This window comes from Limulus polyphemus, unplaced genomic scaffold (genome assembly GCF_000517525.1).
Source record: "Limulus polyphemus unplaced genomic scaffold, Limulus_polyphemus-2.1.2 Scaffold740, whole genome shotgun sequence".
NCBI classification, from domain to species: Eukaryota; Metazoa; Arthropoda; class Merostomata; order Xiphosura; family Limulidae; genus Limulus; species Limulus polyphemus.
The window spans coordinates 238,150-250,515 of NW_013666350.1; the positions used below are offsets into that span (position 1 = coordinate 238,150).

The 12,366-nt window shown below is 34.2% G+C and overlaps 1 protein-coding gene across 1 annotated transcript in view; it reads right to left on the bottom strand.

The window, feature by feature from the left end:
• The window catches only part of LOC106460285 (calcium-activated potassium channel slowpoke-like), an 81,127-nt gene extending 71,349 nt beyond the window's left edge, over positions 1 to 9,778 (bottom strand). Inside the window, exon 1 of the mRNA XM_022386956.1 lies at positions 8,751 to 9,778. Coding sequence (XP_022242664.1) covers positions 8,751 to 9,122 — 372 coding nt within the window. The 5' untranslated portion in view covers positions 9,123 to 9,778. The remainder of the gene's footprint in view (positions 1 to 8,750) is intronic.
• Between the last annotated feature and the right edge of the window lie 2,588 nt (positions 9,779 to 12,366).

The window sequence follows — 12,366 nt, forward strand, 5'->3', positions numbered from 1 at the left end:
AATGAAATCACCTTAGGTGTGAAAAAAAAAATTGAGCTTGCGACTTAAAGGAGTGAAATCGAAATTGGCGGCTAAACTGGTAGCTACATTTATAACATTTATAAGACTTTTACAGCAAATATTAATTCATTAGTTAGTTAACCCGCGTATTTTGTTTTACCCACCATCATGCCCCAAGTTGAACAATAAACGCTGCCTGGCTAACTAATGAATGATAAGAGGGGTAAATTTATGGACTTACAAAGCTAAAATCCTGAGTTTCGATTCCTCGCGGTGAACAAAGTGCTAATAGCCACTTGTGTAGCTTTGCACTAAAAAACAACAAGAAAATGTTCTTTGTTCAGCTTGTTTAATATCGTTCTGTGTTTTCATCCTTATTCCTTGTTTAACTTGTTCAGTTAATAAAACTGTTTACTCTTCTTAAATTCAAAGGCACTTCCAGGTCGCATGATTTAAGGGAAGGATAACATTGACTTCAGCCATTTTGTACTTCAAACCGTGCATTGTTTCATGACAATAGTAGCAATAAAGCTGAATGAATAAGCTCTGAATCCTGAGGACTAAACCAAAATGTCTTATTAAAGGAAGTATCAAGAGCTTTATATATATAATTCTGTTGTTTTCGAAAAATGTATTAATCCACAGGTCGTTTGGACGTTTATTCTTCCAGATATTGTGATATTTGTGTGTATCGTGTTGATTCCACTCAATAGCTTAACCCACGAAAGTATGAAATGCTATAATTATAAATTATTCTTAGCAGGATGGGTGCCAGACACGAAAGTAAATGATTGTGGCTCCTGTCTATGTAACTACTTTAACAGGATGGGTGCCAGGCATGAAAGTAAAAGACTATGGCTCGTGTCTCTGTAACTACTTTAGCAGGATGAGTGCCAGACACGAAAGTAAATGATTGTGGCTCCTGTCTATGTAACTACTTTAACAGGATGGGTGCCAGGCATGAAAGTAAAAGACTATGGCTCGTGTCTCTGTAACTACTTTAGCAGGATGAGTGCCAGACATGAAAGTAAAAGATTGTGGCTCCTGTCTATGTAACTACTTTAACGGGATGGGTGCCAGGCATGAAAGTAAAAGACTGTGGCTCGTGTCTCTGTAACTACTTTAGCAGGATGAGTGCCAGACATGAAAGTAAAAGATTGTGGCTCCTGTCTCCGTAACTACTAAGAATATTTGTTTTGTAACTCTTGCCATTTTTATCTCCCATAGCTACTACTGTGAGCATAAACTTTTGCCCATCAATATCAAGAATTCATCGTATTTATTCATTATGGCGTTTTCTGTAAGCCTCTCTGTCTGCAACACAGTGAGGTCTGAATGATTCTGTCCTAATTTAACGACAGTACCTATATCCTTGTAATTACATACATTACTTGTTAGTGCCCATACAAATTATATGTGGCCCTTACCAGATATCAATGATTTCAATATATAATAAATAATATAAAACTATTAAACTTATTTAATGAGAAACTTTAGATTTATACAAGTACGAATTAACAAATTTATCAGTGTAGCCAAAAGTGCAATAGTGCAAAGGCATTTTCAAGTTTGTTTTTGTTGTATTTTTCACTGCCTAGAACATATGCGCGCTGTCATACAATATGGCAAACACAAGGAGACAAGAAGTTGTTTTTCATATATCATGAAACAGCATATGCATCAAATTATCACATTACTTCATTAAAGCTAATCTTTCAGCATATTTGGGGGTACTGTAGTGCCTAATTGATCTCCCAACAAGAAAAATATCAATTTTCCTAATTATTTTAACTGCGCGTATGACAACCGTCTTAATGACATAATTGTAGCTGCCTGTGACATTTCCCATGTGTACGAAACATGTCCTTGAAAGTTAATACCCTCTTAGTTTAATTAAATAGGTCTATTGTTTTAATAATTCAGAGTACAGATGATCTACTGTGCTCCACGTTTTTTAAGTTTTCTCACCCCTCTTTGGTTGAACTTATTTAATATTACTACGTCTGTTTAACCTTTCTTGGTTCAACCAGTATAAGTTATATCGCTAAAGTTGATCACATTGTTTATTGTGTTATTACGATAATGTCTGTGCTCGCTTTCAGAAGTCTCCCAGGGGCTAAGGGGGTAAGTCTGGGCGATTATAACGTTAAAAATCGAGCTTCGATATCCGTAGTGGGCAGAACACAGATAGTTTTATACTTAACAACAAAACAAACCAACGCCTTCAGAATAAGATCATCGGGTAGGAAAGCTTAAGATGTTATGGAATCTCTTTGGCAGATAATAATTGCCCCTAGTGGCACAGCGGCATGTCTGCGGACTTACAACGCTAGTATTTGGGTTACGATACCCGTGGTGGGAAGAGCACAGATAGACCATTATTTAGCTTTCTGCTTAATTACAAACAAATATATTCATGACCTGGTGTTATAGAAAGATCAGTGGTGTGAAGTACAACACAACGATCCATGATCTTTTCACTTCTGACAGCCTACATATAGTTTTTTGTTGAAGATTACAATCCATCTGTGACTGAGCATGAAGAAAAAGCACATGCATAAAAATAATGATCCATTTTAACATCAGAGTGTTAAATAACCTTATTAAAGAAGCAAAAGACATAAAATGCTGCACACTGTAAACAGAGAGAGAAAATATAGAATCTTCGGAGCTAGAGTACCCATATGAATGATATTTTCTCTTTCTTATCTTTAAACGTTTTGTACAGGCATTTTATATAATTAGGAAAATGTTAGGCTAAGTCACGGTGCTGTTACTTCATAATGGTAATTATAGGTTTTACATAGTTAATGTTTTTTGTGCTACATGTTTGTTGTTATCAAAGATAGTTGCGAATAATTACGTTGGACTTGAGTGTAAAACATTTTAACAATGTAAAAATCTACCTATTACCTGTAGCTTACAAATAGCGGCATTCGAACGACACGTGATATGTTTGAGCTTGGTTTCAGCTGTCATACAAAATGTCTTTTGCGTCATGTCAAGCAGATGAAGTCGTGTTTATGTTGACACGATGTTTATGTAAAAACATTTTGTTTTATGGGTTTTAAGTTGAATAATACAATCAGCTTACATATTTTTATCGTTGAAATCACTCTATATTGTCAGTTTTAGATTTAAGCAATACAAACCCTTGCATTTTTTTACCGGAATGGATAATTTTGTTCAAAAACGTCAGTAAGACATATTTTAACCAGAGACTGATTTTTTCACCTATAATAAGCACAACATTTCTGACCTCCTACACATTATAACATGATCAAGCACTATCTTCCTTGTTTTAAGTGCTAAAATAGCTTTTGAAGATCGTCGATAAAAGTATTTCTAGTTGCCATCTGGTAGCTTGCGTATCATGTAAGTAATAATGCTCAATTTAAAACAAAAACATATCATAACCATATACCACCATTTCTGAAATATTTCTACATAATAACTATACATCAAGTGCGCTCAGAGAGAAAATTTCACCGATTGACCTTGAACATAGAATTTCTGACATTCTCCGACCAGTTTTTACTTGTTGGTAATCCAGAAACAGGAAGAGGTAATCAATAAATTTCTGCTAGTCAGCAGTCCGAAGAGGACCACTATCACAGTGGCTATAGAGTAGATGGTCGATAAAATAGTTTAGGCTATGACTCTAAGTAATGTCTGGGCACCAAATATTGTTCTACGTGTGAATAAAATGTTCGGGAACATAAATGAAATAAACTCATCATAAAAGTAAAAGTTTATTTCATCTCAATTTACTTTATGTCTTAATTAAATATAATTAAAAAATTAATTAGCATTGTGATATTTTTTCCTGACTAGAATTTGGGTGCGAAACTCTGTGAAAACAATAATCTGTCTAAACCTGGAAGCTCATCAACTGATTAGGCCGATCAGACGATCATTGAGCATTTCATTTATGATCAATGTTGAATTTTTCAAAATGGCCGAGCGTGGTTACATGCTAATGATTGACAGCAAACTAAACTAAATTGAAAGTGAGAAGACTTTGACTGTTTCTACGTCTTCAAGTAAGTGCAGTTAATATGCAGTGAATGCAGATTTTTCAGTTAATATATCTAAGAATAATTTTGGCAAAAAATAGGAGAAAATGAAGTGATCGGTTAACAGTAAAATAATTTAATTTATTACAGCCTCGTGCAGTTTAGTTAACCTTAAAATTACCAACTTGTTTTTAATTCTGTTCATTACCATTAGCATTCGAATATCACACCACAGTAAGTAGTTTTATATTTTACCTCTTACAAGTTTTAGTGTAAGAAAGTTAGCAAACAACTTAAATGAAAATTGTCATTTGTATGTGAGATACATAGGAGTCTCCTTTTGTAATTAGTGGGATTAACTGTAATGTTGATGACTTTTTGGTTGTATTTTCTAGTATGACTCATATGTTACTAGAGATCCTGTAAACACCGAAGTTCTGGACCCACAAGCAACTTAGTGCATAAATAGTTTTGGAAAATATGTTTAGAAAAGTTATGAGCTATTGACTGTATTCTAAAATTAAAGTTAATAGCTAGACCTAACACTAATATTTCTACCATAATAAAAGAAAAGTTCAAAAATTTGACTCATTGAACGAACTATCAAGCATGTCACTCAAATAGTCGTGAGCTGCTATTATTGTTCGGTTAATCCACTTGACGATCCTCAGAAAAAAAGACTAATATAGCAACAATGTTCTTAAAAGTTATCACTAACGTTATAATATTATCATACAAGTTTTTTTTATATAGATCACTTGATTAGGATACCATGCGTTATAATGTCTTTAGTTGTTGTTTCTTTGAACTGCTAGGCTGAGTAGACATCGGAGGACTGGAATTTCTTAAGAATCGCTCCTGGCTTGGTTCTTGTATTGGACAATATTTCGAGCCCTGTCATTATTCTTATACAGCCCTGACGTCGTAATCGATAAAATATAAAGCAGAATCGTTCTTGGTTAGGATTCTGCAGTGGACGACGTAACGGGTTTTATCTTTCGACTCATTGCTCTTATAGAGTCCATAACGTCATTTTCGATAAAAAAAAAAATCAAGTCAGACGGAAATTTTTAAATAACAATTGACATTTTGATATGCTTTTAAGATCAAGATCAAATAAATAATTCTGTTTGTTTGTTATTAAGCAGCAAAACCATGGACTATCTGTGCCGTGACCATCACAGGTGTCGGAACCCGAATTTTAGAGTTATAGGCCTTCAAACTGACCGTTGAGCCACAGGGGGGACCTCTTTTAAATGAATATTTAAAAATTGATAGGCTAGTCATTCACGGTTTCATAAAGATTAAATTAAGAAAATTTAGCGAAAAAACAAACCAACAGATGTTAGTCTTAAATGTTTTTCATACTAATAGCATTCCTGTTTTTAACCTACAGAGTGATCTTTAAAGCTTTAAACATATTTTAGGAATTATTTATGCTCCAAATTGCTTGTGGGTCAACGACTTTGTTGCTTAAAAGATCCCTATTAACAGATATAATAATGTCTACCAAAATAGTTCCTAAAATTATTCAATAAAAATCACAATTAAATAACAATCAGTATTAATTATGAGTAGCAGGTCCACCACAAAAAGTTTCTGTGACCACTCTGTCCTGGAACGTCAATTGAGTATCCTCGTAGTTAGTGACATTTTCAGTCCTTATGAGTCGCATATACACGAAAGTAAAATACTGTCAATATTATGATTAATCCCACTAATTAATGACGAATTTTTTTATATGTTTCACTTTAAAATTATTGCTTTATCCTAATTTTTCGGCCAGTTCTTTACAATAATTGTTATGAAAGGCAAACCCATAAACTTGATCAATATAACGCAATGTGTGGACCCCACCGATAGTGGACGGCATGTAAACATGGGTTAAAGTAAAAGCTCGTGAAATAGAACAAATCCCAACTAACTAACAGCATAATCTACCAAATATAAGAATGTATTTATACGATTAACTAGACTTCAGATGAATAAGAGAACTGCTGATTCCTTAACTATGATATTTATAATAATGCACACATTTCTCTTATTGTTAACTGTTTGTAAAATGCTTGCGTTCTTTATTTATAGCTTCCTAGGGCCATACTGCCAAATATAAGAATGTATTTATACGATTAACTAGACTTCAGATGAATAAGAGAACTGCTGATTCCTTAACTATGATATCTATAATAATGCACACATTTCTCTTATTGTTAACTGTTTGTAAAATTATTACGTTATTTATTTATAGCTTCCTAGGTCCATACTGCCACAAACGAGGAGTGAAAGTTAAGATTTTGTTTGTTTCAGGAATTCCGTCCAAAACTATATGAAGACTATCTTCGCATAGCTGTCCCTAATTTTGGAATGATAGGCTGGACCAGTGATTCCCAACCTGTGGTCCCCGGACCCCTGGGGGTTCGCGAAGATAATACCATCTCATTAAACAAGTAAGTTTTATAATTCTGCTGTTCTTTTAATTGCACACTCAGTTATATATGTCTTTTATTTGATAGTGAAAAATTATTAGTTAATTATTAGTAAGAAAAACAGTTTGTTGGGTAGATGGAATCTTTCAAAAAACATGGGATCCGTGGGGAGAAAAATAATAACAAAAGGGGGTCCTTGGTGGTGAAAAGGTTGGGAACCGCTGGGCTAGACGAATGGCAGCACCTACCGTCAACTCTTGTCCTACTCTTATCTGACCGAATAGTTAGATTTTACTTCACTCCTATAGCACACTAATAGCCTCAAACTACGGAGAGTGGTTTAGTGGCAACGGAACGCGAACCATAAATCTTCATATTCACAGTCCGGTCACACTAACCACTAGGCAACGTCTGACCCATGCAAGTTAAGACTTAGAAAAGAATAAATATTGGGAAACTGAAATGTACATCATTCAAGTCTGTTGCAGTGGGAGAATTGGTGTGTCGTAAACAAATGGCCTCCGCCTTTGTCTGGTCCCAAGTCCAGGATGAGAAAAGAGGAGGGTTGGGCGCGAGGCTAGCAACTCCACCCCGTAAAAACCAACTTGCTATAAGTAACTGCAACAACACCTTCCGTTGGCGAGGTGTTGTTGCGGCCCTATGCTCCACTAGAAGTTTACAGGAATAATAAAAGAAAAAGAAAAAAAATGGCCATTCATGAATAACGTTTCGCAATAGTTGTGGCGTCCTAATTCCGGAATATTTTCCAAGAACTCCAACTCTATTTGTAGGAATTAGGACGCCACAACTATTGCGAAACAATGAAGCCTTCATATTTTTTTTCTCTACCTTGTTGTTACCACGCAGAATATTGTCTTAGAAAAGACTTGATAATATATAAACACTAATATGGTAAAATTCGATTTAATTTCTCACCTGCAAATAATAAAGAAAACATGTGAACTACCTTATTTCAGTTAACTTACCAAAGTATTAAGTGGTGAGAAGGTCTAAACACTGTATAATAAATCCTAATATATGTTGAAGAGTTTCTTGGAGGAAACAGATATTCCAAAAACTTTAAATCGTAATAAAACGAAACACGTAGTATATATAATACATACATACCTAAACACACGTAAATAAATAGATAAATTTCGGATTAGTAAATAGCAATATTGCTAAAGCAGCAACATTGTTTTTATTGAAGAATTAGGTGCTAGATAACTATTAATTCCGTATATTAACCAATAATAATTATTTACTAATGTAGCTATTTACAAGGGCCTTGATTAACAGCAATTTAAAATTTCTCGTAAAGCTTACCCATATATATAAAGATTACGAAGGAAGACATTGCTATGGTAAATTTATTAAATAGAAGAAGAAAAAACATCCGAAGATAAGGAAGCTGTTTTTTAGAATGAGTAATTAGGGTCCTTGAAAAATATGTATATATATGAAATAAATTGCAACATCTATAGAAGGAATGGTTGTATTGTATATGGTTGTATTGTATATGGTTGTATCACAGCACACTCTTTAATAACCCACATCATCTCGTACTTTCATTATAACCATAAAAATTCTCTGTTTAAAAACTTATATTCCAATGAAACATACATTTAAAGGTACTGTTTCTCATCTAAAAAAATACTGTGCAAATAACACTAAACACGTTTCGGAGACTCGATCAGAGAACAAAAATATCTGTCGCTTTCCTATGTTCTTTTCCTGGCATGTCAACGCAAGCCGACCGAAACTTGACGAATCGTCAAATTTTTTCTCTGGCGGAGAGCTAGTGTTAGAAGTACACGTACATTTGGATGTAGTTCCTAGTGGTATAGTCTATGTTGTATAGATTAAACGATTTCTAAGTAGAGATCTCTTTCTCTGTGATTTCTATAAAAATTCAAATGAACTTACCCTGTCAATCGTTACACAATGAAATAGGTTTGACGAGTTTATCACCGTAATATAAACGTTTCAGGCTTGGATTCTCAGTATTATAGATATATCACTATGAAATATTCATAAAATCAATACTGTATGCTAGGCTGTGTAAATCTTGCATTTATTTATTCTGAAGTTAAATTCGTATTAAGCTAAAGATGCGAGGATCCGATCGAAACACTTTAAAATTTAATTATAAATTTAATAATTACAAGGTTTGAAACCTACATAGTTGTTATGTAAAAGATGTTAAACCTATAAACAATTCTTTTGCTCATTTCGAAAATTTACTGTGGAAGCTTATTTTCATTTTACAACTAACTAATTATTAATTTCATTCGGCTTCTCAACTTACCAAAATCCTTCCGGTGGTTGTTTGGCCTGAGATCAATTCTCCCGCCCAATCTTTGGCTTCTGTCATGAAACCTATCTCTGTTGCATGGTGACTTTTGTCTACCGGTTGACCGGGTAAAGGACCTTGCGGCTGTTTTTGATGCTTGATGGTAGAACCCTGACTGCTGGACCCTGATTCCTCTTTCCGACAGCACAAGAAAGCAAACGCTCGCCATAATAAAATAATAATCAAGCCGAAAAGAAAAGTGAATATACTTGATAAAAGAAAACACCACCATTTTCTTTCTTTCATACACTGTTCTTCGGGGGTGAGATTGGGTGGAAACTCTACGATACCAGACGCTGACCACTCCGAATCACTCAGCGCTGACATTATGTCTCTCTAAGGTAGCTTCCCAAGCTGTATTCCTTTTTATGAGGGAGCTGTAGCAGACCGATGGGAAAACTACACATGTCAGACAGCACCCAGAACAGTCAGAAACTAGAAGTGTCTTTAAGTGTAAGAACCAGCCTTCAAAAGTCACCTCGTGCACGCAATCGCTGACACTAAAAATCTGTTCGTCTGGATGTTAGATTGCATCTCGAATAACTATTGAATAAAACTATTTAATTTAGAATCTAAAAAAAAAACATCTTCTTTCGTGAAGGGCGAGTATCAACACTACGTTTCATCAGCTATTCTCTCAACGCATCTTTCACTAGAGTTCCGCGGGTTATTGTGTACTATACTGACAACTAGCCTCCCTCTCCTGCTAACTCTTACTGCGGCAGTTAGAGCACCAACCGCGCATGCGTTAAGATCCTCCTTTTTTGTGCAACCATGCAATATCTTCTAAATTCTTTTTCTTTAAGTTTTAGATTCTATTAAGGAGGCAGTCAGCCAAAAGACAGTGAAATCACATTCTATGAATGTGCACAATTTATTTACACTTCACATTCGCTATTTTTCGTTCGATGTACGTTTTACAGAACTCCAAAATATAATCATTCGTTCGATGGGTAGACCAACACTTACTATAAAGCTGTATGCGCCGCTCACTGTTGCACTGTGAGTCCCAATCCTCTGCAACAGGAAACAATCAATACGGGAAACGTGAAGGAAATGTCAACCCATCAATTAGACAGCATACTATATTATTTTAGCCTTGACCTAAGAAGCAGTTACATAATTTCGGAAAGGGGGGGGGGGAGAAGGTCCAAATCTGGGACCAGAATACAAAAATAATAATATATAGGACAAATTGTAATTATACATTTAATTCCCTCAATAAATCATGAGGTCCTCCCCAATTCTTAGGGTCGATGACTCCGCTTCTCTATTATTTTCTCTTCCTCGGTAATTCCTTTAATTGATAAAATTAATAGATCATTATTACTTTGAAAAAGAAAATTCATATATACTGAGCAATAAACTAACTTTGGCTATCTACTTTTTTTTTTTTTGGTACAGAGAAACAGGGTCTCCCATTAGATCCTTCCTTTCTTTGTTTTACTTGAAATATATTGTCTTATTTTCAACCAGTAAGCAAATTAAGAAGAACTAGCTGTATCTTAAGTTATCAAACGTTTTGGCAAATGGATGGCGAAAGTGAGAAATACAATGTTGTTCTCCATTCAAATATTAAACAAATAAACTATACAGTTTGAAATATTTATGTAATTTCAGGTTATTAAAGCTCGTCTAAGAAACAGTAGTCATTCTTCGAAAAGCGAAAAACCACAGTAAATAGAACAAACTGTCAAAATTACTGATATGAGAAAAACCAGTTTCGGCACATTCGTGCATCTTCTTCAGTCTCACGTTGTCTTCTGGAACGAAAACTGGTCAAAAACGCCTACTGGAACAAATCTCTTCTTGCTTTAAGATGACAAATTGTAATGAAACGTTGTGGAAAATAGAAAATTTTTAATTTCATGCTCAAGCGTTGTCAGGTGGCATATTCTATAGATTCTTAGAAAAATATGAAAAAATAACAAATGTTTCGACCTGTTTAAGTTGGCCTGAAAAGAAGTGAGCATAACCTAAACAATTTGTTGTTTTTCAGTAAGTTTTATGGTTCTATGTTTTATGGTTATCAAAATATTCAAGAAAAAAGTTTGTTATGTTTTTCCCATTCAACTGTTAAATTTGGTAGCCAGATGAGGATAATTAAGGTTGTTAAAACATTTTCAAAATAACTTCTTTTGTTTGGCCATACAGAAAAGATATCATCAGCATTTTTGAGAGGTCTGTATTCCTGGAAGAAAGTAATTCCGTTTGAATTACTTCAATTACCACAAGTTCATGTTCTTTGATTCTGATTTTGGGTAGTAAGGCACGTGACCCGAAAAGCTGGAAGCTATTGCAATGAACTTCCTCCTACCAGACTGTGTCATTATTTTTTCAGTATTGACTGTTCCAGCATTATCCGTACTTTCAAACATGTGTACCTTTTTTACAATGCTAATTCTTAAGAGTAACAGACCATCTAAAAACGATCGGTGTCATTATATATATATATAACGTGAATAATATTTGACTTTGTAACTGACAAATGAGTTGATTTATTTTCATTTTACTTTTATATGAAGAAAAATTGCATGAAAGGAAAAAATTATATGGATAGATATAAAATAAAATATGTTTTTATTTATCATATTAATTCTTTAGAAGCTTCTAATAATTTTAGAATGTATTTTTTATCACGGCGGATTTGTTTGTTTTTCATCATCAAAAGGAAATTAAATAGATTTCACGCCCTTGATCAAAACTGATCATCTGTGATAAATTTAAGTACTTGCGAATGTCGTCATTGCTATTCGGCTGGGTATGTGGTCCAACTCAAATGTATCAAATTCTAAAACTGATAGAACACTTAAAATTCATTGGCAATCTTGTTTATTATAGTGCACTTCCAGGCCTACTAAACTGTTTAAAGCTTTTGTAGCGAAGATCACAGCAAGTCTGTACGTTGTAGCAAAGACTAGAACTTCTGCAAAACACGTGTAGCACCTGATTAATACCTCGAGTCAAGCAAACTTTGACGCACTCAGTACAGCTTGATTAAATAAAGGAAAGTTTTTAAATTTGTATTACCGGAATTTTTCTTAATAAAAAAAACAATCACCCGTACTAACATTATAATTACATATATCTATCTTAACACTATAGTTATGGGTAAATCAAAGTGATCCACATAAAAGGATATACATTAATATTTTATAGCAATACTCAGAATGTGTTTATATTTTAAAACTAAAGTCTTATTTGCTTATTATGTTATGAAACTGGCTTGGATAATAAACGTCTATCAGATATCAGAAGCCATTTCTTTGTTAGAAAACCTAAAAAAAATACCTTATTCCCTTGTTACGACATCGAGGTCACGTGACTAGTATCACGTCATGTCATTCTCGAACTTTCATGTCTTTTCCTTAAATCTCGTGATCTTTCTAGATATAGTGTAGTCTTGTATATATAAGACCGGCCACGAAGCGACGGAGAGGTAATAAGTAATTGAATGTATGCGGATAAAATATTGTTGGCCACCTGAGACGTGAGTTATAGGCGTTGTTATAGAGCGACTGTTGAAATTAAGTGTATCGTAAAGTTGTATTCGGAAAGAATAAACCAGTTT